We start from the raw sequence: 27,739 nt of genomic DNA, 5'->3' as shown, positions 1-27,739 counted from the left end.
CTGCACGCTGACGACCAAAGATAAGCACGTAAAAGAAAAACTATTCGCGCTGTCCATTCCCCCCGTTCTTGACGAATAAAAGAGAGAATCATTGCGTAACTCATAGGCGTGGCACGGCACAGTTACGTTAGATGAGGGGTTTATTTCGTCGAGCTAGGCTGTTAAAACGCGTGAGAGCGTGGGCCAGGGCCCGTCTGATTTGCTCGCTTATGCGTCATGCGTTGCTTTATTATGGACGAGGGGAGCGTTTTTTTTCTTCGCGCCCACGCACTTCTGCCTGCCTGTCTCTCTGCCAAAGGAGATCTCCTGACTGACAAAGTGCCCAAGAAAACACCTCTCCGTGAAGTGGACATGCTTCACATGCATGTAGACTGTGGCAGAAGGATGCAGCGAGAGGGAAGATTTTGACTGACTGACTGACTGACATGCGTTCAGATTCCTGTATCTCACGAAGACAGCGAAGGGGTAGATGCGAAGATAATTAGCCGTGACCCGCCCATTGCTGTCAAACTGTTGCTGATCAGTCCCCCAATTACAGGCAGAACCAGGCTCGTCACGTACGTTTTGCTTTTAGCAACAGAAAATTAACAAACAAACGAATTGAGGCAAGACTACGGATGATACCACTGCGCAGCTTGCATCTTGCACTGCACAACTGCTCACGCGGTTTCCGGAGGCCGCTGCCCCGTCGTCCCTACTCACTCCGTGCAACTTGGGTGAAGCGCCAGTGCGGCTCCAGCTAGCCTGGCTCTGCTGCTGCTGCGTGCGTCAGGATCGACGCGACTTCGTACGGGCTGGTTGTTGCTTCCGTGCTGACGCCGTACGCTCGCTGCCTCCCCCAACCAAATCGTACTGCCAATCTCAACTCCTGTCGATCGCCGTCGCTGACCCTCCGTCCCCACTTACGCCCCCAAATCCGCGAAGCTGCCCCGCCAAATAAACAAAACACAATTTTTGAGAGCCCGCTCCGACGCATGTTACCCTGCCGTTTGCTGTGCGCGTGGCGTGGATTCTCAGTTTCTCACTACTGTAGTAGGAGTGCTTGGGCCAAGAACTAGACATCAGTCTCGTTCGTTTCATCGGTCCATCGTGGGAAAAGCTCCGCTGTATACTCTAGTACTAGTATGCAATTAACTCGTCGTCGGCAGGTGCAGTTAGTTAATCACAGCTGGGAGCAAACTAAGCTACACATGCAGGGGTTGGTTAATTGGTTAACTCAGTCAGTCGCAAGATACTAGATCGAGTTACCTTAATTGATGTCGATGTCCAAGGTGTGTTTGTTGTACAGTGTGTTGAATTAATCAAAGCTCGACCACAGTTTCACCCTGAAGCCACATGTCAGGGATTGACAAACATGTCACATACTCACAATCTCACATGTGAAGAGGTTGCACAAGTCTATGCCTATCTATCACCAGTGACCCCACTTGAAATCTAGCTTAACTCCAAGGTGTTTAATAATTACCATGTTCGGGAGAACATTAGCCGCCGTCAGGAGTCGGGAGCGTCGACATGTGTTAATTCCCAGTGACAGACTGGCAGGTTGGTGTTGGTTGACACTTGACGCAGGTTTGAACTCGGTTTAGCCAGGTAAATGGCATCACAGCTGTACAAATCGTGCCGCAACAAGCCACAGTTTCTAATTAAGCCACTATTTTATGCCACTCTAGGCAAATTAAAGCTCACATTCAGGTTGCAATGCAGCGTTCGTCGACTAGTACCTTATACAAACAGGGATCGCACACAGGATGCTTCCTTTCCATTCCTTACATTAATATATAATTCCATGCATGAAGTCATTATTGCCAAATGTACGACTAAGCATCGATTATATATATATGTCCACTGTTTTTCTCACAGAGTATCTGTGTGATGTGAACATAATAGTTATTCAATTAGTATTAAACAATCAGTAAACAAATGCACATGACATACACTAGCCAGAGCTCTGAGCTGTGGCAACTGGCCTGTACATACGTGCCCTATAAATATACAGCCCGTCAAAGTAAGGAGCACACAACTGATCGAGCACACAGCACACACAGAGCAACAACAACGACAAGCCTCGCGTTGCAAACAAACAATCGCCATCGCCGTACGCCGCATCCAAGATTCCAAGGAACAAGCTAAGCTAACCGGAAGTTTGCTGCCAACAAGTACTTGAGTCATAGCCATGGCGAAGACAGCGGCGCGGAGCAATGGCGCCTCCTCGGCGGCGAAGCCGCAGCAGCAGCAGCAACTTGGGGGCAAGATGAAGACGTACAAGGGCGTGCGGATGCGGAGCTGGGGCGCGTGGGTGTCGGAGATCCGTGCGCCGGGGCAGAAGACGCGGATATGGTTGGGCTCCCACTCCACCGCCGAGGCCGCGGCGCGCGCCTACGACGCCGCGCTGCTCTGCCTCAAGGGCTCCGCCGCCGACCTCAACTTCCCCGTCCGCTTCCCCTTCGCCCTCCCCGCCGCCGCCATGTCGCCCAAGTCCATCCAGCGCGTCGCCGCCGCCGCCGCCGCTGCCAGCGCCGGCGCCGCCGTCGTCGATTTCCCCATGAATGCCGATGACAGCTCCAGCGCCAGCGCCAGCGACGGCGACGGCATGGTCACCACGGACTGCAGCAGCTCCAGCAATGGCGCCTCGGCGGTCAGCTCCCCGGAGACGGCCAGCAGCGACGAAGCCGCCGCCCACGAACTGGACTACTACGGCGCGCTCGCGGACATCGATGCGTTCTTCCAGTCGCCCAAGTGCATGGAGTACGCCATGATGGACCCGTGCAGCGCCTTCTTCGCGCCCGCGCCGATGGCGACGGGGGACGAGTACTGCAGCGGCTGGGAGCAGGAGGAGGAAGGCGACATTGCGCTCTGGAGCTTCTCCTCTCTGGAACTCTGAAGTGTTGAGTTGGAGACTTGGAGAAGAGGAACTCGCTGAAGAAACTGACAAATCGTTAATCTGGTGACCAGAAACTGGTCATTTGGATGGTCATGACTATACTTAATTTCATTCCATTATACTATGGTAATTCGATTCAATGTACACAATGGTAATAAGCTAATTACGCGTTGTGGGGGAGCTCTCGTGGAGCTGCATGTTTTAAAGGCAGCTTCCATGGAGTTAACCTCCTTACAAAGTTACAATTGCTTCGTTACATACATGCATATGTAAAAGACGCTTTTCTAAGGTACGATGAGTGTCATTCTAAACAAATGATGAGTGTCAGAGTAAATGAGTAATGGTTTCATATGGTTGGGATTTTAGTTCAGACGAGGTCTAAATGTTTAATTCCTTTCTAGCCAAACGAGGCCATTCTGAACTACAGGGAATTTTTGGGGCACATTTCAACTGATGAAGGCAGTCAATTTTGCCGTATTTTCGTAAAGGGGTGTCAAGGAATGAAACCCCTTGATTAATACTGTATCAAACTTCGATTTTTTATAGCCGGTCGCTAACAAATTTATCGTGTGTGCGCTAATCACTGAAATTACATAACTGAAGTGTTAGCTTTGTACAGAAGTTTGTTTTTTTAGAACCTTTGTACAGAAGTTTTAGGCCAATATGAGTGCCCAACCTTCTTTTAGAGGAAACAATCGTTCGGCCCATCTGCAAGTTTGATGCATCGTGTCTAGAAGTAATATGAAATTTTCGCCGGACTTCTTTTTCTGAAGAGATGACATTGGGCTGCTTCTCGATATCTTTCTGAATTCAAGCGGCCTGTGACTCGTGCCTTCTGGCCTGCTTCCCGGCCTGCCATTTCTCATCTTATCTTAAAGAAGAAAAGAGGCGAAGAGAAAGCAAGCGGCGACGAGCACAAACGACTGCAGGATCGTGGGGGCACTTGAACCTCCGTTGCCGCCTGCATCATCGGCATCCGCTTCTCCCCTCTCGCGCCCCCCATGCCTATGCTCCAAGCCGTCCGCGCCCATTTGCCCCAGCAACAGCAGCCAAGCCAGCGGTCCCCAGCCGGCCAACACCTGCCCCGGCTCCGGCGGCTCCTCCCCCTCCCCGCCTCTTCTCTCAACGCCGCCGCCGTCGCCATTAGTGCCGCCGTCCGGCACCGGCAGCTCCTGGCGGCAGACCGGGCACGAGTTGTGGAGCCGGAGCCACGGCACGATGCACTCGGAGTGGTACGCGTGCTTGCACGGCAGCTCCCGCGCGGCCTCCCCGAGCTCGAACTCCTCCTTGCACACGGGGCACTGCTGCGAGTCCGAGGACAGGTGCGCGGGCGAGACGCGCACCGTCGGGAGCGCGTCGATGGCCGACGCCGGCGCGGGCGCGGGGCCCGGGCGGTCGTTCTGCGTGAGCCCCTCGATGAGCGCGTTCAGGTCCGGCCCCGTGAAGAACTCCGACGGGTCGACGATGTCCGCCCGTGGACCGGCATCGGCATCGGCATCGGCGCCGTGCATTCGTCGTGTCCTCGGCGCCGGGGGCGGGGACGGGACACGGCGCGGGCGCGCACGGGGCGCGTCGGCCGCGCCGTCTCCGCCGGCGTATATGATCCAGCGGCGGGGAGGCTCGTACGGGAGGAAGGGCGGCTGGAGGAGCTGCTCGTGCTCGGCCGTGGGCGTTGGGTGCGGGTGAGTCGTGGGCGCCCCGCGGGGCATTGGCGGCAGGTCTATCTCGTGGAGGAAGCGGCCGAGGCAGCGCGGGCAGAAGACGTCAGAGGTCGGGGAGGAGACGACGGTGCGCAGCGCGCGGCGGCACACGTAGCACCAGTACAGGCGCCACCTCCGCCGATGCCGCGGGAGGCCGTAGTGCACGCCGGGCGCCGACATGACAGGTGGCCGCTCGCTGGTGGCTGCGGATCGAACGAGAATGCGGGGTGATTCAGACGGGGGGGCATGTAGTAAGATGACCATGAAAGCTCTCATGGGGAAGGAATGGCTTTTGCGTGGCGATGAACACGATTCTGACTTGTGAGGTGGTGCTCCCCGGCTCCCCCAGTGATGCACGTTTTCTTTTCCTTCAATTCGTTGTGACGCTAAAGTGCTAGTTGTTCTTTCTCGGAGTCATGCAAGAATTCAAATGCGAAATTCATGTACAACTAGCGGGTTGACCCGCGCAGATTGCGCGGCAAAACTTGTATAATGAAATATCACTTGTTTCACCATGTTGTTTTTGGTGTTGCTGCTGCTTCCGGTGGCCGACGGCAAGAAACTGTTTGACTTCAGGTGTCGAGTTGCCGTCATGGTCATGCATTTGGGTGCGCATTTGGTACATTGGTTTTTGGCCGGTGTTTTCGTTGCAAGGGTGTTGCTATTGGACAACAACTTTGGTGCAGGCAGGCATGGATTCGGCGCCGGTGTATGTGTGGATGTATGGAAGCCGAAGGTGCTTGAGCATGTCTTTTCTAGTCGACGGTGCTTGCTAGGCAGGTAAACCACACAGTTGCGTGGATATACTCATATAATTTTGTGGTGTTTTTTGTCGGGCGATTAACCCACTACAATCCTAATACTTGCTAGTCATGCAAGAATTCAAATGTGAAATTCATGTTAAATTACTTCGTTATAAAATTCAGACCTTAATCCTAGTACTCCCTCCGTCCAACAAAGGATGTCTCAATTTTGATTAAATTTGAATGCATCTATACACTAAGTCATGTCCAGATACATCCAAATTTTAACAAACTTGAGACATCTTTTGTTGGACGGAGGAATAATATTTACTACTTCTATGGATTCCCCTTCCTTCATGATTGATACGAGGGAACCCTTATTGGGAATAAACGTGGGGAAGCCCAGATGGCTCGCTTAACTTTCCTCCGACGCCCAACCCGAAAGCCTGGAAATGACAAGAATGACATTTTTTTTAAAGTATAGAAATCATTTTTTTTTATATCCTGAAAACGATTAATAATGCCAAAAGGGTGTTTTCTGGTCCTCGGGCTAGGTTGTTCTTGGGCTTGGTGTTTAGTCGCCAGTTTTATGGAGGCCAGTCTAAAAAGGTCATCGTTTGATTGCACTAAATGTCCTTAGGGTGTGGCTACATTTAAGGTTTTTAAGCAAAAGGCTTAACTCTAAGTTGACGAATAGAACCGTTGGATTAGTATCAAAATCTCATTTTAACCTCTTTTATTCATCATCCATTTCGAATCTTAAAGCATGAATCATATGCAACGGCTGAGAAATCAACTTATCTCTTACTAAAAATCGGACAACTTAGATATAGCAAAACCCATGTATTTATTTCTTATTTTGATTAGAATAATAATCACAACTTTGGATGTATAAAAAACTGACAATTCCTTTTGTATTGAAAAATGCTAACTAGTGGTGGTATTACCCGGCATCAGAAATTTGTAAACCCACTATTTTGCATTTTTCATTACAAAAAGGAAAATCAGAAATTTCGGACGCTGGGTAAATACGGGCCTTATAACTAGTGGTGGTATTAAATAATAATCACAACTTATCCGCACAGACTACCCGCCGAAAGTTGTCTAATTTTCCTACGATGATAACTACTTCCTCTGTCCGGATTTATAAGGCTCGTATTGAAATTTGTGCCAAACTTTCACCAAGAACTATACAGATAATATTTAATATATGTGTATAAAAGTTATACCATTAGAAAGATATTTCCAATACGAACCTAAAAATATCTCTTTTGTGTCACAATAATCTCGTATTACCAATGTAATTTTTTGTCAAAATTCAGCATAAAATTCCGTGTAGACCTTATAAACCCGGACAAAGGGAGTAGACAACCGTCTCAATGTTACATGAGTTGAACTATGTATTTGCTATTTTTTGGAGGGTTTTTTTATGAACTAGACAGGAGCTCTGTCATTTCATTTAAGCAGGGGGGAGTTATGTACAAAGAAACAAGAATTCCTTGGAAAATCAGAAAAGAAAAAGAAACAGAAACAAGCAAAGGAGGTCAACTAGCCAGCCTCCAGTAAACGCAAATCATCTCTAATTAAATTGGCCACAACATGAGCCTCTGCGATCTTCCTCTCAAAAATTCTCCTGTTTCTCTCTTTCCAAATATGCCAAGCAATGTAGAGAGAAGCTGTTGCATTGTTCTTTTCATCATTTTTTTGGAGGTTGACCGCATGATTTTTTAAATGGAAGCAACTCGTTAAACAGGCGTTGATAGATCTATATGGCACCCTCTGGTTTCTCCCCGGTTTGAGTTTCTGGTTGCATGCGTGTTCGTATTGTTATTGCTAGTGGCAACTTATTTGTGCAACTACAACTTTGATTTCTTGCAGAGATATCAGATAGTGAAGAGCTGTTGAGAACATTTGTAAAACGCATGATTCGCAGGGCAGAGAGATGCAGCTGAATGGTCACGCCGTCTCCCTGAGCAACAAGAAGCAGAGAAGCACTGAAGCAGGCAGTATAAATAGCAAGTGAAGCACCACCAACTTAGCCATCACCTAAAGCTTATTAATTAGCGACTCCATGGCCATTCCCTAAGCCGAAGTCCACTGCTGTTTCCCGCGTCCCGTTCTTGAGTTCTTCTCAAATGGACCCGGACATGATGAACCAAGAGCAGCTCATGAACACCATCTCACAACTCGACAGCGCGCTCGCTTACCTGGCTTCTCCATCCACGTCGCCACCACCACAACCACTCGCGCCACCACAAGTTCATCCTCCTCCAATAACGACGATGCTGGTGCCGGTGCCGGTGCAGCCGCCGTGGGCAGCGACGCGGCAGCTCTTCGGCATCATCGACTCGGATGCAGCGGGGGCGGCGGCGCCCAGCAGGCGGCGTCGAGGCACCGGCGCGCGCGTGTCGGGCGAGCCGCAGAGCGTGGCGGCGAGGCTGCGACGGGAGCGCGTGAGCCAGCGGATGCGCGCCCTGCAGCGGCTCGTGCCGGGCGGCGCGAGGCTGGACACGGCGTCCATGCTGGAGGAGGCCGTCCGCTACGTCAGGTTCCTCAAGAGCCACGTCCAGGCGCTGGAGCAGCTGGCCGCGGCCGCCATCGCCATGCACGGGCGCGTCGAGGCCGATGGCGTCGCAGCCGGAGGCTTCTACGACTCTTCGTCCTCCTGCCCGTATTACGCCTAGCTAGCTAGACGGGAGATGCGTACCATGTTGTTCCTGGTGCAAGTAATTAAGCGTTAGTTAGTACATGATTGTGAATTATGCAACTATGCAAGTAATTTGTGTTACGCTCAAGAGCAGAGTACTATATATATCAATCTCTCTTTTTTGAGGAAATATATGTCATTCTCTTGTTAGGAGTGCATTTGCTCTATTCTTAGGATTATTATTCCCCCAGTTGTTGTTTTTTTTTTTTGAAAAGGATCACCGTCCTATTAATAATCATCAACAACAATACAATGAAATCTAAAAGTAATAAAAATTACAAGTAGGTTCTTGGACCACCTAGCGACAGCAACAAGCACTGGAATGAGCCGAAAATGGGCCACCGTCCTTGTCCCTCCATCGCCGGAGACGGACAGAGCTTGCCAAATATATGATTGCTTGTGGCAGTGGACCCCAAGGGATTCGTCGGAAACACAACTCCACACCAAACCTAAGGCCCAATGATTGACTCCAAATTTTCCGCGAGGAAGAACACCGATATGGGGCTAGCTGCAGGACCTATATTCCCATCGCCTTCGATGCCCCCAACACCGGAGACGAAGAACACGAAGACCCAACAGAGACGGGTCATCATATCCGAGGTTCCCCCACCCTCCAGCTGCCAACGGAGGGCAGGGAACCAGACAACCAGTGGTGGCAGCGCCGAGGGAGTTAGATCGCCTGATCGCAGGAGTCCTTGGAAAAAACGGTTCGGCATTCCCCCGCTTGTTTGTAGCGTACACAAATTCGTTTTTCATTTATTTGGAAGTTCAAAAGAAACAATCAAGGGCAAAGTCTAAAACATTCACCGGACCGAGTTTTGAGATTTATAATTCGGAACAACCGATGCATAAACTGAAAAATACATTTTAGACTTTCATAACCTAGAATCTTGTATTGCGTACACCGGTATAGCTGCAAATGTATGTGTGTTTAGGATTCAATTAGTAGCTTAATTAGTACATTTCTGAGCATAGGATGCTCTCCAGAAATAGATGGATCTATAAGGTGATGCCACAAGCCAGTTAGGTTCAGTGTAACGCACAGGGACCATGCAAAGAAACATGTACATTCTTTTTCTTTTTTTTGACAGCACGAACCTGTACATTCTTGTCCACCTCTGTCCGATTTGTTGAATTAAGTTGGTGCAAATGTGCAATTAATGTACAGAGCCAATCATACTTTTGCCAGAGGAGCCCACGAAGCACGTGAAGATAACATGTTGACGACGAACAACCGATGGGCCGGTCTACTGGATCTCCTCGTGGCATGAACTGACAGGTATCTGGTCAGGTAGCCATGGAACCGCCTGTTAGAGCTTATGAATTCAGGATGCGTGCGTACGTGTAACGTGAGGTGCGGCTTGTCCTATGCACAGTATCCCCCTCGTTAGAGTATCTTTGAGGTTGATCATATCCGTGTTCCGTGACCTGATAGCTGGGTGACCACAAATCCATGCATCCCTCCTAGACCAAACGACATACAATCGAATATTTGCGCACACATATATAATGACATCAAAGAGGTCTCGTCGTTTCCTATCTACTGTACCAGAGTCTTAAATCTGCATGTATTTAATTTCTTGTCCCTCTTCTCTACACACGAAAGATTCGATGCAAAACCATCTTCCTCTCGCAACGATATTTTTGTGGCACACTTGTGTGCAACTTCAGGTCTGGAAGACCAAATTATCACATAGTACTGCTTGTGCACCACCTTCGCACGATTCGGGTCGCGTGGGCTCCTGCGTGGGCTCCAATTAAGGTCGTGATGCCGATCGATATACAGCCGCGTGCGTGCCACAATGCGGTACGAGATTATAGATAGATGTTGATCTTTGGGCGCCGATGCAATGAACCGGCCGGACTAGAGTGGCGCCTGGCCGGGCAGATAGGCAGCACGCGGCAGATCGGTCGCCGTCCTGGGTCTCTATGTTTCTGACTTTCTGTCGGACGCCTGCGCGGCGGCATGTCGGGACTGATACATGCTCAATCCAAGCCCCGGTAGACGGATTGCAGCATGGTGGCGACTGGCGAGCATTTCCAGTGAGCCACAGTTCAATTCCCATCCCTTCGTTCCAGTTTTATTTAGGAGCAACGAGGAGGAGTGTGTCCTCCACGGCGCGAGTGCACCAGAATCCCAACAGCCAACGTGAACACCTGGTACCTTTCCATGGTGAGCCTCTCGGGATGGACTATGTTCTGAAAATTCAAACTGCAGTATTGTTAATCAAGCATCCGAATTGCGAATGATTCTCATCATTGGATTCCACTCGGCAGATTTTCAAATCTAAATCTCATAGTGATATGTATTGATTAAGAAAAAGTATTTTCTGCCTTGATTGATGCTACTGTACTAGTACTTTGTTAGTTACATAAGTCTTATCTAAGGCAGGATAACTACATAACACAAGTCTTGATAAATACCGGATTATCTCTTCTGCGTCTAACCGCCGATAACTCCTTCCACAGACGAAGAGCCTCTCTAAGAGCATGTACAATGCAAGATTCTTAGGCAGGTGCTTAAAAAAATTAATCCTTTTTTTAAGCAATGGTGCTAAGCAGATGCCTAACTTGGCACTTCTTCTATACTTAATAAGCACTGGTGCTTAAGATGATGCTTGGTTTATTTTCGTAAGCACCTGCACAAGCACCTTGCATTGGAGTACATGCTCTAAGAGACCTGATCAGGCGCCCTCACCTCTTTCTCCTCCCCTCCCCCACCCTCCCTGCCGGCCGGCGTGCCTGCCTCCCCACACCGCCGCCCGAGACGAAGGCGGCCTCCTCCCCGGCGGAGGCAAGTTTTTTTTTAGCAAAATAAAAAGATAAAAAAGGAAAAATTAGAACCCTCAAATCAGAAAATAAAATGCGAAAGTTCAAAAAATTAAAAGTCAAACAAGCAGACATAGGATATGACCATTCTTAAGACACAGACGGGACAGTCCTCGTTTAGGGACACAAAAAGAAAAAAAAAATACAAGACAATGCGTTAGGAGACACAAGGTAGGACCATTGTGGCAATTATGCGGCACAAAAATGCAGGACAAATCTGGTGCCCAAAAGGCAATGGCTAATGCAGATATTTAAAGCACATGCTTCCTCTTTCATGAATCATATGCCCTCATGCTTGCCTCGTCAATCCAATTTCATGCCAATCGTATCGAAAACAGCTAGCAGTTAACTAAGCTTCGTTCTTTTTTTTTTCAAGGAACTAAGCTTCGTTCTGTATATGTAAATTTGAACTAAAATCACGACAAAAAATTAGAGACATAGGGAGTAGTGATTTGGCTTTTCAGTTAACTAAAACCATAACAATAATTTAGGATGGAGGAATTAGTTATTTGGCTTTCCAGTTACGGTGTACATATATGGAATGACAAATTTTGACATCCTGTGACCATTTCCAGGTGCTCTACAGTGCAATCATTACATTGGCAGGTAAAACCGGAGAACGAGATTACGGAAACTGCTCGGAACTGCCCAGCATGCTCGGAAACTGCTCGGAACTTGGTCGTGATCGAACTCACATACGGAGTACGTACATAGGTTAGGAAGCACATTTGTTTTTGGAAAACAATATATACAAGGAAATTTAAAATGGTTGAGAATTAAGACTAATTAATTAAAGGAACTTGAAATGTTAGGTGTAGAGCTAAGCTAGCCAAGGAGGAAAGTTCCCAGCGTACGCAAGACTCTGTCACGACGTTTACTTTTGCCCAAAGCCGTGTCTTTATAGTTTATCGCAAAAGGTTGGCACGAGATTAGAGATGATGACCATCTTTTAGATAGACAATTTTGGAGGGAATTTCACACGCTTTGCGGACAGAGACCAGAACACTAGTTTATGACTCCGTAGGCCCGGTTTTGTCAAGACTCTCCCCTTTTTTTTTGATATTTTATATGCGAAAGGTTGGGCATGCATAATAATGGAAAAATGCTGGTAATGGTGCACGTTTATCTATAAAAAATAAAGTAAACAATTTTTCTTTTCCGTGATTTTTATTCTGGATGTTGCTGCCACCTAATTTTGGCAACTTTTGTTAAAAAACCTTTTTGCACATGAGTCATTGGTCGGAAAGAGCTACCTTTTTCAACTTTGTATACAAGATATTCAAAAGTGATCCCGAGGATATGTTTTGACAACTTTTTTGTACTGTATTTTAGGTAATTTCTCATTCATGTTTTCTACTGTATTTTTCGCTAATGTGTGTACTATACTTGGAGACTAGCGTAATTTTACATTGTCATTGGTTTCTATTGCATTCTGTACTGATTTTTACGATATCGTGTTTACGCAGTACTTTCCACTACACTAGGTTCTACTACTGTGTTTGTGTAGTAGTTTCCGCTACAATAGTTTCTATTGTATTTTTTCACTGAATTATACTGCATTGGTTCTACTATGTTTCTTCGTTACTACCTCTGTTCCTGAATGTGAGAAGTCCTAATTTTGTCATAAATTAAATTTCTTAAACGTTGACCGAGTTGTAGAAAAATATATCTATCAACATTTACGATTCTAAATTATTTTTATTAAATCCATCATGATATATATATATATATATATATTTCATAATATACTTAATTATTTGATATTTTCGATGTTGATATATTTTTTTATAAACTTGAAAAAACTAAGACTTCTTACATTTAGAAATGAAGCTAGTGGTTTTGAGAGGATTGATTTCTTCACTAGTTTCTATATTATTGTATTTGTCCTACTATATTTTTGTACTGGTATCTACTACACAGATTTTAATGCACTGGGTCTATTGCATTCTGCACCAGTTTCTATTGCACTGGTTCTACTCTTTCTGCACTAGTTTCTTTTGCATTTGCACACTGATTTCTGGTACGGTTTTTGGTGGTAATTTTTTAAGAAGAAAAAAACTACCTCATTTTGTTTTGTTTTTTGAAAGTACCTCATTGCATGTTTCTCTTGCATTGGCACAGTGATTTCTGCACTGGTTCTTTATGATTCAGAGGACGAAGAAAGTAAGAAATCCATTTTTACAAGAGAAAAGGAACCACGTAATCGTGAAACAGACATGCAAACAAAAGGCACCGGAGACAAAATAACAAGAAGAATTAATAATAGATTTTCTTACCGGGCAATTCTTCTACAGTACTCCGGAGTAGCTCGTTTTTTGCGTGCGAGGAACACGGATCGGATCGCGTCTGATGACTTGATCTGGTCCTTAATTAATTGCTCAACACTACGCCACTAGTACACAGTACCTTTACCCAGTCCCAACTAATCCTTAATTTAGTCAATTGCCATTAGCAGCACGCTGCACGCGTCTCTTATTCAATCCTTGAACTAGCTAATCCTCCTATATATACACTCCATATACCTCGGCGTTGATTCCTGGACACCTTGGGCTAGCTAGCTCCTGTCTCTTGCTCTTGATCATTTTTAATCAATAAGCTCAGCTTCTGCTCGCCTTCGCTTTCGATCGATCGGGTATGGACGGCCGGGATGAGTACTTCAGCGATTTCATGGTGCTGCGGCCGGACAAGGGCGGCGCTCGCAACCTCGCCCACCTGCTGTGCTCCTGCGACGTCACTGACAACGACGCAGTCGAGTTCCCCGCCGGCACGGCGCCGGTCGCCGAGCGGTGGCACCGTTGGGTCATCTTCGTCTCCGTCGTCGCGCAGATGGTGCTGATGTGGGTGAAGACGCCCATGGCCAGGCTCGGGACGGCCATCGAGTACTGGATGAACCTCGTCACAGACAATGGCGGCGGCGTGCTCATGCTTATCTGGAACACCATACGAGGTATATATACACGCACTAAAATTAATGTCTAAATCAGATAATGAGATCTACCACTAGCATGCATGGTTCTGTGCTAGAAATAATGCTACCTACGTCGCGGTAGTATCTGATCATGATCAAGAGACAAAGGACGAATTAACCCATCTTTCTTTGCAGGAGTATCGATCAATCTTTTCGAAGGATGACACTAGCACATGTTCCTATAATTATCAACATTTTCAGTTGAGCAAATAGATTCTCCAAATTCTATAAAGCGATGGATGTACAATTAGGAAGCAATCTAGTTCCATTAATCTAAGATATACCTGTGTTTTTTTTTTTTGCGGGTAGATATACCTGTGTTTTAAAGTTGGTCTCTTAGGAATATCAAGCAGTGATACGAAAATCAGCAAACCGTTGTTTGTTGTAAGCAAGAAAACATTTTTTTTTGGGAAGGAAATTACATGCATGGTTTAAGGAGTTCGCTCCTTAATAACCAAAGCCACCTCGCCTCCTATACTCCTGCAGCGGCAGCAAGTCTCTACCGTGTCCCGACCACGCCTTGCTCTAATCTGTCTGTCGTCCTGATAAAACCTTGCTCTAACCTTGCTCGGGGCCTCCCCTGGTCGCCGATCACCAAGGTCAACTACCGTACCCACCATCCCCCCTCTGGTTGTCCACTCGATCAACCTCCTCCCACATTCTTCATCCTCGTGCGCATTCTCGTCCAAGATTCCAAGGTTGACTTCGGGCAAGTGTTTGCTTCTAATACTCTTATGTCTTTATCCATTCCAAAACACAAGATGTTCCTAAGTCAAACTTCTTAAAATTTGATCATATTTATAAAAGAAATATAGAAACATCTTCAACTCTAAAATATAGTTTATTAAATCCGGCATGATAAATATCTTCGTAATATACTTATTTGATATTGTAGTTATTACTTTGATTATCTATAGTCTTAGCTAGAACATCTTATATTTTGAATTGTAGAGATTAATTAGATTTTCCGAGAACATGCAATTCATGTGCACACTTTGTTTTTTTTTTTAAAAAGGACCCGCAGACTTTGTTTTTAGCTTTGTCATTTATCTCCACTTTGAATTAATTGGTTCGACATAGTTGTTCCCAAATTGTACTATTCCTTTATTTTGCGCATTTGGAGATCGCCTTTGAATTTAATTGAAAATAAAAGAAAATCCAAAACAAAGATCAAAATGTTTTTTCCCCTTTGAAAATCACTGAGAAGTCCTCAAGAACTCCTTCACAGGGGAGAACCCGTACATCCAACAAAGTTAGGTGAGTGGGATGGTGAGTTGGTGACCTCTGCATAGTTACTCAGGGGAGCCGAGTCTCCTCCCTCCTTGACATAATGTGCGCATGCATTTTCTCAAAAAAAATCCCACCTAGGTACAGGTACAGATATACGATACGCATGACTATGTTTTCTTAATTTCAAGCGCAATAATATGGTTGCAGGCAGACGACAAATCCCGGACAGCAAATCTGCCAACTACCGATCGTTCATCGGGCTAATGGACACGAGAATTGAGCTGGACAAGAGGATCAATCCAGGGGATAGCAATTACCACGCCGCTCTCGGCATCATGGCCTCCAAACTAGCCTACGAGAACGAACTCGTCATCGAGAGCGTCGTCGAAAACCATTGGCAGGTGCGGAAACACCACCGGTAAAAAATCTTGTAAATGTCGATCGAGGTTAATATATTCACAGCCTTGTGTCCAACTAACCCGTCCGGCTTTCCTAATCATGCAGATGAAGTTCTTGGAGTTCTTCAACTGCTCCAACGGTAAGATCAGGACCGATCAACATATATAGCCGTTGCACTTTGATGACACACGAATGCACGTAATTCGGTTTGATTAACGTGGAGCCACCCAAAAAAAAAAATGCAGAGTTCCGAGGCGATCGCACGACCCAGGCCTTCATGATGGCGGACAAGGCGGCGGACGCGGCGGAGCTGGCCGTGGTGGCGTTCCGGGGGACGCAGCCGTTCGACGCGGAGCAGTGGTGCACGGACGTGGACCTGTCGTGGTACGAGATCCCAGGGGTGGGCAAGGTCCACGGCGGCTTCATGAAGGCGCTCGGGCTGCAGCGGAACGCCGGCTGGCCGGCAGAGATCACCGCCGACCCGGACCGTCCCTTCGCGTACTACGCCGTCCGCGACGCGCTGCGGCGGTTCCTGGCGGAGAGCCCGCGGGCGAGGTTCGTGGTGACGGGCCACAGCCTGGGCGGCGCGCTGGCCGTGCTGTTCCCGGCGATCCTGGCGCTGCACGGGGAGCACGAGCTCCTGGGCAGGCTCCAGGGCGTGTACACTTACGGGCAGCCCCGCGTCGGGGACGCGGGGCTGGCGGAGTTCGTGGAGCGGCACCTGGACTCAAACGGGAACAACAAGTACCTCCGGTTCGTGTACTGCAACGACGTGGTGACGAGGGTGCCCTACGACGGCCTCCTGTTCACGCACTTTGGGCGATGCGTCTACTTCGACAGCTTGTACAGGGCGCGGGGGCTGGAGGAGCAGGAAGAGGTGCCCAACAGGAACTACTTCTCGCCGGCGTTCCTGGTGCCCAAGTACGCGAACGCGGCGTGGGAGCTCGCCAGGGGGTTTCTGATGGGGTACGTTGGCGGCGCGGAGTACGCCGAGGGGTGGGCGATGAGGGTGGCTCGGGTGGCTGGGCTGGTCGTGCCCGGGCTGCCGCCGCACGCGCCGCGGGACTACGTCAACGCCACCAGGCTCGCGGCCGCGTCGCTCGACCTACTTCTCCATGACCATTAGTTTGTTGCTTTCCGTACTACGCGGTGTGAAAATTAATCCACGGTGCTTCACATCTTAGTGATTGTTTGGTTTTTTTAGCATTCCTACATTTTGGTGATGGTGCCAATTGTACCTCCTCCACCTTTTCATGCTTTGCGTTTAACCGTTCAAATGGCCATGGAAAAGACGATTTTTTTTGCCCCCTTGATTAGCCCTTGTGTTGATTTTAGCCCTGTGATGACCATTATATTCGATATAAATTTCAACATGAAAATATCGCAAAAATATAGAATAACCTTTAGCACAAATTTCAACAACATATTCCCATATTCAGCATAGCACAAAATTTTCAAATAAATTTCAATAGCATATGCCCAAATTCAACATAATCTTAGAAGAATCACAAGCAATGTATGCTCAGAAACATTCCAGCCTAGTATCATAACGTTGTGCTATTTTTGTACTCAAATTATATCTTTTGAATTTAATTGTAGTAAAACTTTGTGTTATTATCATGTAGAATTTTATTGGCTAATCATAAGCGCAAAATCGCCTTCTCAACAACTCGACATAGATTTTAGTGGCATATCTAGACCGAAATTTAAACTGAATTGCTAGTGCGTAGGCGCCAATTTTGTTTTGCCAAAGCAGGCGACCTGGAAGCCGTCGATCCTTTGCTTTGCGTTTCGTTCTGCTTGCTTGGGTTTTGGCCGCGGCCGCGGCCTGTGCGTGGCCCCGCTGTTGTCTCTTTTTCAAATTTCGTGCCACCGCTTCTGCTTTGTTTTGTCCGCGCCCTCTCTTCTGACTTTTCCCGGCTGTCTTACCAAAAGGTATCGTCCCCCATCTCTCTATCGCCTCTCCTCTCTCCATGCGATTTGGTTCTTCGTCCTTTGTTTGCGCAGAGGCGATTTTCCTGTGCCGACAGAGGCGATTTCTGTGGTTTCTGCCCTAGGGTTATCCCCCTTTTCGAGGTTCGGCCATTTTTCTGAGAGATTTCATAGAGTTTGTCGCTGGTTTCCCCTTTTTTTGTTCGCTGCTTTGGTGATTTGGTTCTCTGTTTCGCCTAGTGGGTGTTTGTTCGTCGGCTGGAATCCCGGCGATTTCGCTGTTCTTTTGTGTGGTTTTTTGAACGGAAGGGTGCTGATTGCTATGTCGTTAAGGGGGGGTTTGCTGTTTTGTGCGCGCGTTCAAATCGTGTGTAGGAAATGTTCTAGATCTAGAACATTTCGTACCGGGGAGGATGCGCTGTTCTGTGTTGCAGTTGTTTACCTGCTGCTCTTCTATTTTGCCACTCAATTTTCATCCTACTTTTTTTAATCGGATGGGGGGGAATGAACTTGGTTGCTTGATGTAGTATTTGTACGAACAAGTTCACGTGATTTTGGAAGGAGTTTTTTCGGAACCCTTGGTTTATACCGATTTACACCGTACAGGAGGGGTTGATGCTTTTTTTTCGGATCGATGGGTGGTGGGGATGCGAGCTTCGATGAGAGTTTCTCCTACCTGCCTTGCCTACACGATGCTGATTTGCCGAGAGACCCATATTTTCATGTTCATTGCAATTCTGTCGCCGTCGCATCAGATCTGGTGAGTTTTCGCACGAATTCTGCACTTGTTCTGTAGCTTTGGATGTGGACTAAGCTCAGCTGCATCTGATGCTTTTCTCCACGGCTTATACAGTTCGGTTTGCTTCATATGTAATGGTGTATTCTTATGTAATTCAAGTTGCTAATCCTATATGTAATGCTGATCAGAAATAAACCTCGAATGGAGTCAGAGATTTTATAGACCTCATATATGCTTTGTTCGTTATGCAGTGTGCATTTTGCAATGTATGTTTTTTGCAATTACAACCATGATGCAATATATATGCAATACCCCATCCCCTAATCCATTTTATTCATGGTGCTTTATTTGTTCTTCTTTTTAGGGGGTCCCCCCCTTTGTGAGTTTAGCTAATGTTTGTTATGCAGATTTTATGTACATTATTACTTGTCAATATGAGTGGACTTTTAAAGCTGTTTATCCCCGATTTATTGTAATTAGATGTATGGCGTTGGCGCCCGCTCATATGATCACACGTTATTGGTGGATGCCTGTACACAGAATTATCTTGCTGTTAGCAGTGGCGATTCTATGTTATCCAATTCCGGTGGTTTTTCTTCCCGGAGCTTGGCGAGTCATGTTCAAGTTAGTCTGTTTTTTTAATGAAGCCATTCTTTGTTATCTTATCGGTCAGCTAGTTAATCATCGTTATACCAGAGTTTTATATGGGTGCAAATTGTTTTTTGTTTTTTGTCCATGTTTTTAGTTGGGTGGTGGCAATGAGAGTGCTGATGATGACGACCATGCCCCTGTACATGGCCTAGATGATTCTTTAGATTTTGATTTGGTCGGGTATCCTGGGTGGGGCAATGGCGACTTGAATTACGCATCTCTTGTGCGTCTTTTGTCACATTGTATACTTTCCCTTCACTATAGTTTGCACTTCCGGTTGTCTGAATCTTTTATGTTTTGTAGGATGGGATTCCACCAGACCTCATATGATGATAGGTTCACATTGCAATCTGACCATGATGGTGACCGAATTGATAATTTTGATCAAGCTTTCATCGATTCCGCTGGTGGGGCTGGCGCACATGATCTGGTTAGCTTGTGTTTTTTTCGCCATTTTTTGTGATGCTGTGGGGTTGGGGTGGAGGTGTGTTTTATATGATTTTTTGTTTGTTGTTTACTGAGATTGGTGTTATTGTTTAAGGATGGTTCTTCTTCTAGCGAGCTTGAAGATACTGATCTTCTTGTAGACAATATCAGTGACCTGGTCAGTGTTTGCTCTTAGACTTGTTGTGGTTTTGTAATTGAAAAAATTCATAATTTCTTTTTTTACACAGCTTTTGATTTTATCCTCTCCCCATATCTTTCTATGTGCAGCTAAAATCTTGTTTTCGGAAGAAGATGGGGAAGAGCGGCGTTGCCCCCCATGATCACAAGGTTAAATCATTCTGTATTTCTGTATTCTTTGGGTTTTTGCTCTTCGTGTATTCTTTGTAACCTTGTAGAAGTATATTAATGTTATCAGAGGCAAAGAACATGACAAAACCCTCAGTCCCCTGTTTGTAAGAAAGCAACTAATAGCGGAAATTTGATGTGGTTATCTGATATCATCAAGAGAATCCCTGGTGATAAGAAATCTGTCATATGTAATCATGGGTTTTCATGCTTCTTGGACATTGATTGCTCTGGTGTCCCAAGTCGGTTTTCTCAATGGATTGCTGATCACATTGATGTCAACTCGAATGATATTGTTTTGGAAGGGGGCTGCATTAATTTGAGTGTTGACTCTTTTTGTCAAGTGACGGGTCTTAATAATTCTGGCGATCCTGTTAATGTTGAATCTGTTGGGGTAAAAGAAGCATTCACTAGTTTTTTGGGCTTATCTGAATTTCCAACCATAAAGCAGCTTGGGGAGCTCCTTTTGCAAGATGTTCTTAGTGATGACCAGTACTTTGTTTGCTTTATGGCTGTTGTGTTTGCATCTTTCTTGTGTCCTAATTCAAGCACCTACCCAAGCACCAAGTACCTGGGTTGGCTTCTTGTTCCCAGTCAAGTGAGGAACTACAACTGGGCTCTTTTTGGATTCAATTGGTTTATGTTGAGCGTGAAAAAGTATCTGAAGGACAAGCCTAAAGTGTTGTCTTCCAAGTCTAATCTCACGCTTGGTGGCTGTACTTATTATCAAGCTGTACGTCCCCATTTTTTGATTTCTTTTTATATCCCCTTTTTTTATGGGTTTTTCTGATATGTCCTTTTGTATCTAACTACCCTCCTTTTGATGTTTTTGTAATTCAGGTTATGTATCTGGACTTTGTTGATTTTGGAGTCCGGAGCCCATGTGGCTATTTCCCAAGGTTAAATGTGTGGCGAAAGGACATGATAAAGGAGTTTGCTCAATATGATTGGAAACAAGGTCCTGAATATGGTCGTCGCAATGTTAGTTCTTTTCTATCTTTTGCTTCTTTTTATTTTAAAATTTCATCGCCACCATTTTTTTTACTGGTTGCTGTGGTGTTTTATTAGTTGAAAGATTTGTCCAAGACTTGCTATGGCTTGTGTGCGAATGACGGAGCATCAACTTCTGGGGCTTTATCTGTTTTTGATTTATTAGAGGCTTCTTTCAAAGACACTTTGCATGCTGATGTAAGTGTTTGAATATACAGACCCTTTTACAAATTTCTATTTAATGTCCTTTTGTTAAGCTCTTTGTGCTATCAAACATTGTTTTCATTTTTATGTTCGTCTAGGTCCTCAAGGATATATACATGATGGCTGACATGTTTGCTTCAAGCATTGAACCTTTGACGTCAGTTAGAGCCGGGGAGTTTGTTATATCTGTGTTGAACCGTGTGAAAGCTGCTGCTGAAATGTTGGATGATCCTCAATTTAGCGAATCCGGGGCTCCCCTTCCCGCTGATTTTACTGATTCCATGGCTGCTCAAGAAAGTCCAGGAAATGCCAAACCAGCTCGCACTTCAGAATGCATTCTCAATGATGGCGGTGTTCAGTTAGATGGCTGTTGTAACTCAGATAAGACTGAAAAAGTTGATGATCCTGACGCTATTCCTGACTTGAACAATTTTGCTAATTCAGAATGCACTACTGTAGTTGTGAATTCTGACTGCACCAATTCATATGACATAGGTATGTTCATGCTGGTGGTTGTATTGCTTTTGGCTCTATCGGGGGGGGGGGGGGATTTTTTTTTGTGCTCTTTTCTATTTGTTATTTGGGTCTTATTTTTTTTCCTTTTTAATCTGATTTGTACATTTTATTTAGGTTCTGCTAACCCAAAAAACGCAAGCAATGGCGGAGATCTTGAAAAATCGGATTCATTGCTGGTTAGTTACTTATTGGCTCCTTTTTTTTTCTTTTGTGACGCACATGGCATTGAGTTTGTATAAATTTTGATTTCTTGTTGTTCATAGGATCAGTATATCAGCGATTCTGTCTCTGAGCTTCCCAGAGGCAGTGGGGGCAAGGACGGGTGTGATTTCTATAATTTCTTTGAAGGGAGAAACATGTGTAATAATGACAAAGAAAATGAAGTTCAAGGTTCATTGTTCAGGCTTTTTCTGGTTTTTTATGACACCTGCTTTTCGTTGTGTTTTATTTTTTTCAAATGAATTGCAAGTTTTTCTGTCTTTTTATCACAGGTCTAGCAGCCCAGAACAAGGCATCAAATGCTGATGCATTGGAATTAAAGCTTTCAAAGCCAGGTTATGTTATTGATTTTTTGTCTTCCTTTTGTGTACAATCCACTATTTCCCTCACACATTAGTTTTTTCTTGCAGGGCCATCTGCTTCTGACAATACTTTTGCATGCGTCCCTGAAAAAGATGTCTCCCAAGTTGCACATGATAAAGCTGGTAAGTATTATTTCCTTATTTTTGCACTTCACCTATCATAGGCACCAAGTCCTCATGTATTGCTTGTTTCATTGTTTTTGTGTGTTTTTTTTGAAACGCATGTGAAAATGCAATCGCAATGCCAGATGTATCTGTTAGCCAATATAAGGCCAGTGTGACTTGTTCTCAACAAACAGCGACCACAGGTATCAATGGCTAGATTATTTGTGTCCTCTTTTTTCCAGATGATGTAATTGTCATTTGTTGTGGGTGTTGAAAATGTGTCCTCTGTTTTTCATTCTTGCCTTTTTCCAGGGCCCATTTTGCCCATGCAGAAGGCAGGCAAGGTTAAATATCATAGGAATTTGAAACTGCCAACACCCACCAGTTTAAAGGTTGATGTCAGCACAGGACGTAACCCCTTCAGTCGGGGCCCCATGTTGATGATTTTGTGAACAATGTAGACAATTATGCCCACGAGCTCGCCAATAAAGTTGATCCTCCAAGCACCCAAACCTACAATATTGAGAGGGTTAGCCATAAGAGGAAGCAATCCATATCAGTGAGCTGCCGCATTTTTTGTATCTCGTTTTATGCAACAAGTCGTATTTTTCACCTTTTATCCATATGTTTTTATGTTTTTATGTTTTTATGCAACCTGCAGGGACTCCCTGGCGCTATGTTTCCTAAGGCAAAGTTGGTCTCAAAGAACTCAAACAAGGAAAATGTTGATGTATGTTCCCATGTCACTCTAGTCTTATCTTCCTATGCATATTTTTCTTTTCTTTTTGATTTTTTTGCTTCTATGTGTATTAGCCTAACAAGCAAGTTGCTCGGTCCAATGGCCTCCCCCTCAATGTTTCTGCTAAGCCATGCCCTCCCAAACATGTTGATGTTCCAACCACACAAATGTATAATGTTGATAGGATTACAAACATCATGAAGCCATCCGCATCAGTGAGTTTTTGCCTTTTCTTTGTTTTGTATTCCGACCATACGTAAATTTACATTTTTGTCTAGGTTTTGTATGTTATTCGTGTCTTTTACAGGGTCTTTCAGGCGATGATTTGTCTAACCTGAAGTCTGTTCCAAAGGATCGAAGCAAGGGAAATCTTTATGTAATGTTTCTTATGTTGCCATACCCTTTTACCGAACATTATATTTGGGTTACTAATGGTATACGTTTTAATCCATAGTTTTTACTTGCTCCTATGTCTTTCAGCCAAACAAGTCTGTTGATGCTTTAAACCGTCTCAGTGTCAATGTTTCTCCAAAGACAAGTCAGGTATGGGGAGTTGTGGGGTGCGCGTAGTTGGTTATTGCACGAGCGATGTCTTTTTGTTCTACAATATCAAATCATTATGAAGCTAACAGTTTTTTTCACTCACACGTTGCTTTTTTGCAGCATGAACGTTTTGTCATCAACCTCGACAATCCTGAGTTTTCTAGGTACAACTTGGGCACGAACCCTGGCGATGTTGGTCACAATGACTGCCCAAGATCCTTGAAGAAACGCCGTACCCAAACTGCTGATCTTGTTGTATTGGTTGGTGCACACAGTTTTTCTGTCTCCCCCCTCTGATAATCTTATATGTTTTTTTTTCTAGGAGGTGTTATTGCCGTTGTTTTCACTACCCTTCTTGTTTTCCCCTTTTTTCTCTTTTGTGTCAGTCACCTGGTTGCACTCCTAAAGTTCAAATTACGCCATAATTTATGCCATAGCTTATGTCTTTTAGGTAATTTAAGCCTTTAGGCGTTGCAATTATGTACTTTTGCACTAGCCAGCTAGCAGAATTGCATGCCGGTGACAATGCAATTACAACCCCACGCGCAGCGCAATGCAGTTTATTAATTGGTGTAATTGAAGTTTTAAGGTATTGCAATCATGTACTTTTGCACTAGCCAGGTACCAGTATTGCATGTGTTTGGGACGATGCATTTATACAGGCATGCTAGTGCAATGCTTTTTTTGTCTAGACAAAGCCGTACCCATAACGCTGATGTTTTGTTGTATTGGTTGGTGCTTGCAGTTTTTTGTGTCCCCCCTCTGTTAATCTTATATGTTTATTTCTAGGAGGAGTTATTGCTGTTGATTCACTATTTTTGTTTCCCCATTTTTTCTCTTTTTGTGTCAGTCACCCGATTGCACTCCTGAAGTTCAAATTACAGGCGAAAGGAGTTTTGCAGATAGATGCAACCAGTTGAGCAATGAAGGAGATGTTTTGTACAACAGTTTTGGGAATTCAACATCTAATAATTTTCAATCTGCTAGTTCATCTGCTCATAAGAAAAATTTATATGCTCCTAGAAGGCATGTTGCTCCTAGCCATTTCAAGTTGTCACCTTTTGAAGATGATCGTTTGAAATCACATACGAGGCCTCACCAAGTAAAGTACCACAGTACAATTGTGTGCTTATCAGAAGATGCTACAGTTCAGTAGTAAGTGTTTTTGTTTCTTTTGTCCTCTTGTTTTGAGCATTCTTTTGTACTGACACAAGCATACATTTTGTCACCTGCCTTTTAGTGTTATCTAATTCCATTTTTCCGTTTATTTTCCTTGCAGCAATAAAGCCATTGACTATGTTAGAGTTTATGTTACCATTTGGTCTTTGGGGAATTCTTTTAAATTCGGAGGGAGAGTTGATTTTTACACAATGAATGGGTTTTGTCGGAAGCTTAGCCTTGACACACCTGCAACCAAATGCAAGAAGAATTTTTTCTTCAGTACAATGGCGGTAATGTTTTCTGCTAGGAATTTTATTGTCCTTTTTTTAATTTCATTCACATTTTGTTGTGTGCTCCAACTATTTGTAAATTCGTGGGGCAGGACTATATTCTGTGCAAATGGGACAATGAAAAGCAGATGCTTGAATGCCAGAAGACCATGAAGAAATCTTTTGATAGTGCTCGCAAATTCATCACCAAATGTGATCTCGTATGTTACCCTGTTTTTTGTTTTACTTGTCACTGTAGCATATCCTTTTCCCATGCTTGTTTTCATTACATCATTTGTTGCCTGGCTCATGCAGGTTTTCATGCCATGCCTGCACCGTGTTCATTGGTTTGTTTTTGCGGTTGACTTCCCGGGGGAATGCTTCATTGTTCTGGATTCTTATTTTAGGGAAGGCAGCGACTATCATAATTCTATAAAGAATCGTCTTGTATGTTCTTACAACTTGTTTCCATAGGTCTTGTGTTTTCTGTTTTCTTCTTTTATTTTCATCCTCGAATAAAGGGTTGTTTTTGCTTTTTCTGTAAACAGATGCAAAATTTCAGCAAAGTTTGGAATGAAGAAACTGACAAGCAAGTTGACTTCTCTACGTTTCGTTTTGAGCACCCAATTGTCCCAATGCAGAGCAACACGTAAAGTTTTTTGATGCTTCTTCTCAGCAATGCATTTTTGTTGACTTCTAATCATTTACTGAATTTGTATTTTTTTTATTATTTTACATATGTTTTTGTGGTTTTCCAGGGACGGCTGTGGTATTTTCTGCATGAAATTTATGCAGCTGTTCAATCCTCGGTCTCATCTCAAAGACAAGTTCACATTCAGGGATATAAATAATTTTCGCATCCAAATATGCAATGAAATGTTGTTTAGCCACCACAATGTGTTACAGAGAGTGAAGGACATGGTGCTTGACATTGCTGTACCAGAGTAGTGTGTTTTTCATCTGTATGTTATATTGAAGATCCGTACAGAGTAATGTTGGGGGTGTGGTTTATGTTTTGATTTTGTTGTTATACGAGAGGAAAGACTCTCCCTTTACTGTAGTACCTTGTTCTAGCTTTTGTCTATGTAATACTCTCTGTTGGAGCACAATTTTTTTTTATTTTTGCTGCAAGCAGTATTGCAGCACTTAAATATCTTCTTTTGTCACTACTTTTTTGTTGTTCATGTGTGATGTGTTCCAACGTATTCTGTTCCATCTGTTTATTTTTCCGAGCGCCCTTGTATGTTTCAATTTCTGTTTGAACTCCAGTAGTACATTTTGTAGTTGTTACTTTCACCAGGGGAAGGGATACCATGCAAGATCGCGATAGCACTCATATTTTTTTCCAAAACAAGGTGGTCCATCTGCTGTTTTGGGATACAAACTTGCACTTCAGTTTAAGGGAACAAGATTAACACACAGGCGTTACGTAAGTTCTTTTTTATGGGATGTAAATCAATGTCAGGAATACAAGCACCGCAACGTCGCCATATTTTTTGTAAGTTCATTTCTTCCTATCCTTCTCCATGTTTCTGTATTCTTCTTCCCATCGCTTATGCTTTTTTTTCCAGGTGCTCACTCAGTCTCTTAACCCGCTTGCTGCAGATGCATGTGATGTGAAGAAGCGTGATATGTCTGTTGCCTGTTGTTAGCTGGTGCACCTGGCATTGTGTTTGTCTGTACGAGCCCTGCATCTTCTTCTGTTGGCCTTTTTTGCCTCACCGAATTTGTGTTAGCTCCTGCAAACAATAACAGGTAATTTCAGTAACCACATAATTCTGCTACAATCAGATGAATTAAAGAATCAGACAATATTCTCCATCATTTTTATTGCATAGAATTATTGTTATTCAATGAAATTAATTTCTTCATTCTTTTTTGACCAAGTGATCGTTTCATTTTTAAATGCTGTTATTTTTTTTGTTACCTTTGCTTCTGCCTGTCTTTTTACCTACACTCCTCGTACTGGGATACTCAGTATGTAGATTTTTGCAGGTTTGCTTATTGTGATCATACTCCCCACGGTGCCAACATGTTATTCTGTTTCTAGTCTTGCGTTCTTCAACAATCGTCTTCATCCTTGAGTTAGAATTATTGGCCTTGCTAGCCCACTGTGCAGCTGTTCCTTTTGTGTCGCACCAGTGGCATCCGGATTACCACCGCTGCACGATGCGCGGGTTGCCTCGCCTGCTTCTCGGGAGGGTCACACCCCGGGCGGCAGTATACAAGCCGCCCGGCAAGCTACCAGCTCGGCAGGGCTAGCGGGGCATCGGGGGAGAATTCCCGCCTGGGCACCTCCCAGGAAGGTACTTGCCGGGAGGGGCGCTTCCGGGCGCAGGTTTCCGCTGCGAGGGCGGGGCCGAGTAAGCAGGACTGCAGCATCACATGGGCGCGTGGCGGGCGCCCAGCACGCAGGGTTTGTCTGGACAAGGAGTGAGGCACACGACGCATTTAATGAACCGACAGGGAGGGGGTTTCCCGTCAAGTCAGGAGAACAGTGGCTGTCCAAGAGTAGTTTTTAGGCCTTAGACCCCTAGCTACTAGGCTAGTATTCTTGCATGTATGCCAGCACACCGAGGAGGAGCTGTCCGAGCTCCTTGCTCGCCACTTGTAAACCATGCACCGTGGCACCTGTAGTATCCCCTTGGCCATAAAAGGAGGACCCCCGCCCACAGTTAAAGGGTTCGACCAACTCATAGTCCTACACTGGTAGTAGCACAAAGTAGTAAGTAGCGCTTAGCCAAAAAAGAGAGCACCCGGGGGCTTGTCCCGGCAAACCTGCAAGCACTTGTTCTTCCGTTAATTCGAGCTCAGACAAGCAGGACGTAGGGTTTTACACTTTCGGGTGGCCCAAACCTGGGTAAAACCGTGTGTCCGTGCTCATTGCATGCTGTAGCGCTTCGCATTGGCCCTGACGGCGATCGCTGGAGCGATCGCCTCCAGCGATCGCCGTCGCCCACTGCCGAACCAAAAAAGGGGGTGCTCGAGCATCCCTGGTGTCGAAGCCCCGTGCCACGACATCTGCCGCGCCAGGTTGGGGGCGCGTGAGGAGAGCTCGCC

At 45.2% G+C, this 27,739-nt stretch overlaps 4 protein-coding genes across 4 annotated transcripts; 3 read left to right on the top strand and 1 right to left on the bottom strand.

Annotated features, from left to right (window-relative positions):
- The first annotated feature begins 2,003 nt into the window (after positions 1–2,003).
- LOC100828853 (ethylene-responsive transcription factor ERF014) lies at positions 2,004–3,173 on the top strand. Its single transcript, XM_003560889.3, has one exon. It carries the CDS (start codon positions 2,174–2,176, stop codon positions 2,879–2,881), a length of 708 nt encoding a protein of 235 aa, XP_003560937.1. The 5' UTR covers positions 2,004–2,173; the 3' UTR covers positions 2,882–3,173.
- A 152-nt stretch (positions 3,174–3,325) lies between these two features.
- Positions 3,326–4,794, bottom strand: LOC100828554 (E3 ubiquitin-protein ligase RING1). The gene has a single exon (XM_003560888.4). It carries the CDS (start codon positions 4,759–4,761, stop codon positions 3,754–3,756), a length of 1,008 nt encoding a protein of 335 aa, XP_003560936.1. The 5' UTR covers positions 4,762–4,794; the 3' UTR covers positions 3,326–3,753.
- Positions 4,795–6,945: 2,151 nt separating this feature from the next.
- LOC104582216 (transcription factor HEC2) lies at positions 6,946–8,151 on the top strand. The gene has a single exon (XM_010231603.2). It carries the CDS (start codon positions 7,460–7,462, stop codon positions 8,006–8,008), a length of 549 nt encoding a protein of 182 aa, XP_010229905.2. The 5' UTR covers positions 6,946–7,459; the 3' UTR covers positions 8,009–8,151.
- A 5,229-nt stretch (positions 8,152–13,380) lies between these two features.
- Positions 13,381–16,773, top strand: LOC100828252. Its single transcript, XM_014896606.2, has 4 exons — positions 13,381–13,807; positions 15,266–15,459; positions 15,563–15,596; positions 15,703–16,773. The coding sequence occupies exons 1-4, from the start codon at positions 13,495–13,497 to the stop codon at positions 16,581–16,583; spliced, it is 1,422 nt and encodes a 473-aa protein (XP_014752092.1). The 5' UTR covers positions 13,381–13,494; the 3' UTR covers positions 16,584–16,773.
- Positions 16,774–27,739: the final 10,966 nt, after the last annotated feature.

Source organism: Brachypodium distachyon, chromosome 1 (genome assembly GCF_000005505.3).
Source record: "Brachypodium distachyon strain Bd21 chromosome 1, Brachypodium_distachyon_v3.0, whole genome shotgun sequence".
Taxonomy (NCBI): domain Eukaryota; kingdom Viridiplantae; phylum Streptophyta; class Magnoliopsida; order Poales; family Poaceae; genus Brachypodium; species Brachypodium distachyon.
This window is presented reverse-complemented; position numbering and strand designations above follow the sequence as displayed.